This window comes from Pygoscelis adeliae, unplaced genomic scaffold (genome assembly GCF_000699105.1).
Source record: "Pygoscelis adeliae isolate BGI_AS28 unplaced genomic scaffold, ASM69910v1 Scaffold482, whole genome shotgun sequence".
In the NCBI taxonomy this organism is placed as follows: domain Eukaryota; kingdom Metazoa; phylum Chordata; class Aves; order Sphenisciformes; family Spheniscidae; genus Pygoscelis; species Pygoscelis adeliae.
In genome coordinates this window covers 774,848-778,938 of record NW_008824192.1, presented here as the reverse complement: position 1 = coordinate 778,938, position 4,091 = coordinate 774,848, and the positions used below count along the sequence as shown (strand labels likewise).

At 45.3% G+C, this 4,091-nt stretch overlaps 1 protein-coding gene across 1 annotated transcript in view; it reads right to left on the bottom strand.

The window, feature by feature from the left end:
- Positions 1–2,125: 2,125 nt before the first annotated feature.
- Positions 2,126–4,091, bottom strand: part of SLC26A8 (solute carrier family 26 (anion exchanger), member 8) — a 19,564-nt gene continuing 17,598 nt past the window's right edge. Inside the window, exon 19 of the mRNA XM_009334748.1 lies at positions 2,126–3,511. Within this exon, the coding sequence (XP_009333023.1) occupies positions 3,296–3,511 (216 nt within the window). The 3' untranslated portion in view covers positions 2,126–3,295. The remainder of the gene's footprint in view (positions 3,512–4,091) is intronic.

The following is a 4,091-nucleotide window of genomic DNA, read 5'->3' as shown; positions in this document are numbered from 1 at the left end:
CGTCTGCGCTGGTTTTAATTTCCAGGACACGGCATTTTGAAGCGTGCCCGAGAGCGGGGCCCTTTGGCATCAGGTTGCAAGTATTTTCATGGAAAGGCAGGTGGGTGTGTGCGTGCAATTTCGGAAGACGGAAAAATCCTTTTCATAATTTGTAGCTGTCGCTCTATTACTCACTGCAAACGTGAGATGTTTATAGTGCATCTGCCTGTTCTCCTGCAAAGAGCTTGAAGTGGGAAACTGCAGCACAAGGTTTCGTGATGATAATGCAACAGAGGGGGGCAAATTTCAGCTTTTGCACAACTACTGCGTTCAAGGTAACGTTTTGCTGAAAGACCTCAAGCACGACGGAGTCCCCCTGCTTCTATCGCACAGCAGCTTCCTACCTCAAAGAAGTCACAATATAAACCGACCACAGAAGCTATGATGATCTCAATTTGTAGGTGGCCTATCTGTCGTCCCACACTTGTAATAAATGACTCGTGCAGTTGGCTCTAGCGAGGTGTGTGCTCACATCGGCCGTGACGACGGCTCTGCTTCACACTTCCACTGGCCCAGGCTGGGCTTCTTCGCGTGAGGACATTGAAGACGGCACGTGGCCAGATTTGGAAAGCCACACAGCGAAGAAAGCGTGCGGATGGGTATTGTATTCCCTCTAACAGTAGCCGCCACCACAGTCTGAACGAGGAGCCTCATGCAGAGGTCTCCTACAGAAGCAAGGTATTACTGAGCATCTTCACTCCCGCCAAGTTTCTTCCATGACTCTTCTAATTTGGGATAGAAAAACGCAGGCTGGGGTAACACCCTCAAAGGGTTGCTGAGCCAGGCCTAAGCCAAGATACACTCACCTTTCCGCAACCACCCTGGCACTAATTTTTAAAGCAGAATAAATGCCCCCGAACTATGCTCATACGTAACTGGTTTATCTGGTCCTTCCTCATAGCTTCCTGCGCAGCATGACACACCGCAGTGCATGGCCCCAAGAACTGCTTCTGCCACACTCTGCATGACTCCCATGTCCCTTATATGTCTTCTGCAGCCATTTATGCACCAGAGTATGTTAATAAAACGACAACAGGGTTGGGGGTGGTTATATACACTTTGCACCGTCTGCAATGATAACGTGCATGTTTGGGGATCTGTATCCTCTAATTCAAAGCAGTGGGAGAGCTGCCTGGGTTTCTGCAGCATGCCCTGCTAGGAAAACATCATGGCATCACACTAGCTGGGAAGGACATTACAAAGTCGCTGCGTGCACAAAACAACTGTAGTTGTTGCAACCAGGTCAGGTGAGAACGTCAAGCTGCCTACAAACACATGATTACAGACAGGCCTTTGAACTCTGACTTCTGTGGCTTTTTAGAGGTGTAGGTGGAGTCCTTGGCCATCAAGTACATGCTTTGTCACTTCACAGCCCGTGTCCAGGGATTTGTGCTTGGCTAAACACAGAAGCCTTGTGTACGTACGCGGGAGCATGTGGCACCGCACGGCGATAAGGGAAGAAGATCAGGATTGTCTGGACTTCCTCTCAGCAAGATACTTGTTTTGCAACATGAATACCCATAATTTGAACGCTAACATACTGACATCTGAGTTGTCCCCTGGTGCTCAACTCTGCAGAGTCATGGGGCTAGGAAGGAAAGATTCAGAACTTTGCGGAACAAGCCAAAAAAAAAAACCTCTTAAATTTGCAATGGAGACTTTCGATGGTGCCAACAGCCTGCCTTTGCACCTTAAATCAAGCCTGCCGTAGGAGAGCCAACAGAATCTGGAAATTAGGGCTATGCTTTTCATGGGTTTTGTATTATTCTGTTTTGAACAGAGCCGAGAGGAGCTTGGCGTGAAGCCACTGTCCAAAACAATGTAGGGAAGCATATGTGGTTTGAGAATTACTCAATACCATTTGAGCTTTCAGTTTTTCCTGTCTTTCAGTCCAAAAGGTATGAGGGTTCCAGGACTCCATTTCCTCCACAGTAAGCAACTCTACCCAGTAATGTTCACTAAAATCCTTTACCATTGGCGTTTACACATGCAATACTGTGGCTTTGCTCTAGAAACTGCTTGGAAGCAGTAAGAATTTAAATGAAAGAATGAAAAAAAGATTAGAAGAACTCACGGGAATACATTACGGATCGTTTAATATTAATATTCCTATTAGCCATTGTATCATTGCTAAAATTTAGCAGCCAGGAGCAGCAGAATTCAGAGGAGCCACCTTGCTGTTACTGCACGTCCAGAAACCTCACAATGCCCAGCAGCGAAAGTTAGAGCTGTTCACGTTAACAAATTTAGCCCAGAGCATAGGATCTGTACGCAAAGGATCCATCATTTAAATCCAAGTTTTGCCCAAAAATAGGGTCTGAATGGTGTATATACACAGAGCTGGCCACTCATCTAAAATTAATTTCACCTGCAGCTCTTCATGCTAGGCAATTTGTGCCATGGGATAATCCACCAGACGAGGGCATGCAGCCTTGTGATGTGTGTTGCTGGTGCAGTTAAATGCTTCTGCTTTCAGTGGAATCCTAGCTCACACCTCTGTACTGATATTACTCCGTCAAACTATGGCTGATCTACAGAAAATATAACTAAGTTGATTTTTTTCCCCAAGTGCTAACTGTGTCTAAGTCTACAATTTTCCTGGCTCTTCAGAACAAAGTGAATACATTCCTCCATTCTTCACTATTTCAGCAAAGGACTACAAAAACATGAAAAAAAAAAATTTACTGGGATTTTGTTCTGGTGGATTAGAAAGGGACTGAGGCAGAAATAATGGATGGACACCATGTTATGTTAGTGCAGACAACATCAACTTCAGCAAAGTGTTGAAGAGTAACAAAAAAAAAATGTTTTCTTTGAAGCTTCCTATCATTCTAAATACCTCTGAAAATAATTAAACTGCCTGCATGTAACCTGTTGAAATACGGCAGATTAATTTCACTTACTAGCAAGCAATAAATATATAAGAAGTGCTAAGCTAGGACATTTAACTTTCTACAGAATTTCAGAAAGCAAGCACAAATAATTTGCTAGAATTAACTACAAAACTAGGAATTATCTTATACATTGAAATTTCTCCGCTTTCGGCATTGCTGGGTAGCATATCTATTTGAAAATGCTTGAAAGCAGTAACATAAATGTTGCTTTTTGTTTAGAACAACAGAATTACTGGAGGCATTAGTCAGGCTGTCTATTTTAAGAACTCCAGAACAGAAAAAATAAAAAGCGGATCAAAGGCTGTTGCTTAACTGTACCTTTCTCCTCTCTACTGAAATCCCAATTCCCCAACACTTGTAATTCAGGGATTGCTGGTATACTTCCATCTCTTCCCCCAGCCTGGGTCCTGGAAATCCGATTGAAGGGGTGGAGTATCATACTGCCCGAGAGAGCTTGGCTCTGCTTTATTCTGGGCTGAGCATGAGATATCTGGTATTGGCTCTTCATGCAGAAGTTTGTTGTCAGAGTTCTTTGCAGAGAAAAAATCTTTATTCTTCTTCAAGAGCAAACTTCTTTCCTGAAACATACACAAACATTACTGTAAGCCAAGGGTGGCCGATTTGTTGAGCCGGTCAAGCGCAGTTCCCATGCCAAGGCAACATCATGTGAGCAAGCGAGAGGGCCATGCTGGCGTGGGAGCACGGGCTAGTCCGAATCCCCAGCTGCCGAGGAAGTGAGCCAGCAGGGACAGCCGAAGCTGAGCTCACCGAGCTGCCGCGGGTCCCATCTGCACACCCAGCCCAGCCTCATCTCAGAGCGGGCTCATGGGGATACTGTCACCTCCTGCCTGGTAGCTGCTCCCAACGCGCCCTCCCCAACAGCCATTAAAGGGAGATTGGTGAATATATACTGCCACCTTCATTCTTTGAAGTTTTTTCTATGGGGGAGAGAGGCCGGAAGGTCAGTATCCTTGCATTGGACTATTCTGTACAATGCCAAGATAAGAGAGTTAAACCAGTTGTCCCATGAGCAGCAGAACACAAGAACCCTGTTTTCCTGCAGATTTGGGTAGGTTTTTGCCTTCATTCTCGCCTCATTCAGCTATAGGACCCCAGCCTGGCAGTATGCGTAGGCTGATTAGCCAAGGCTGGGTTCTT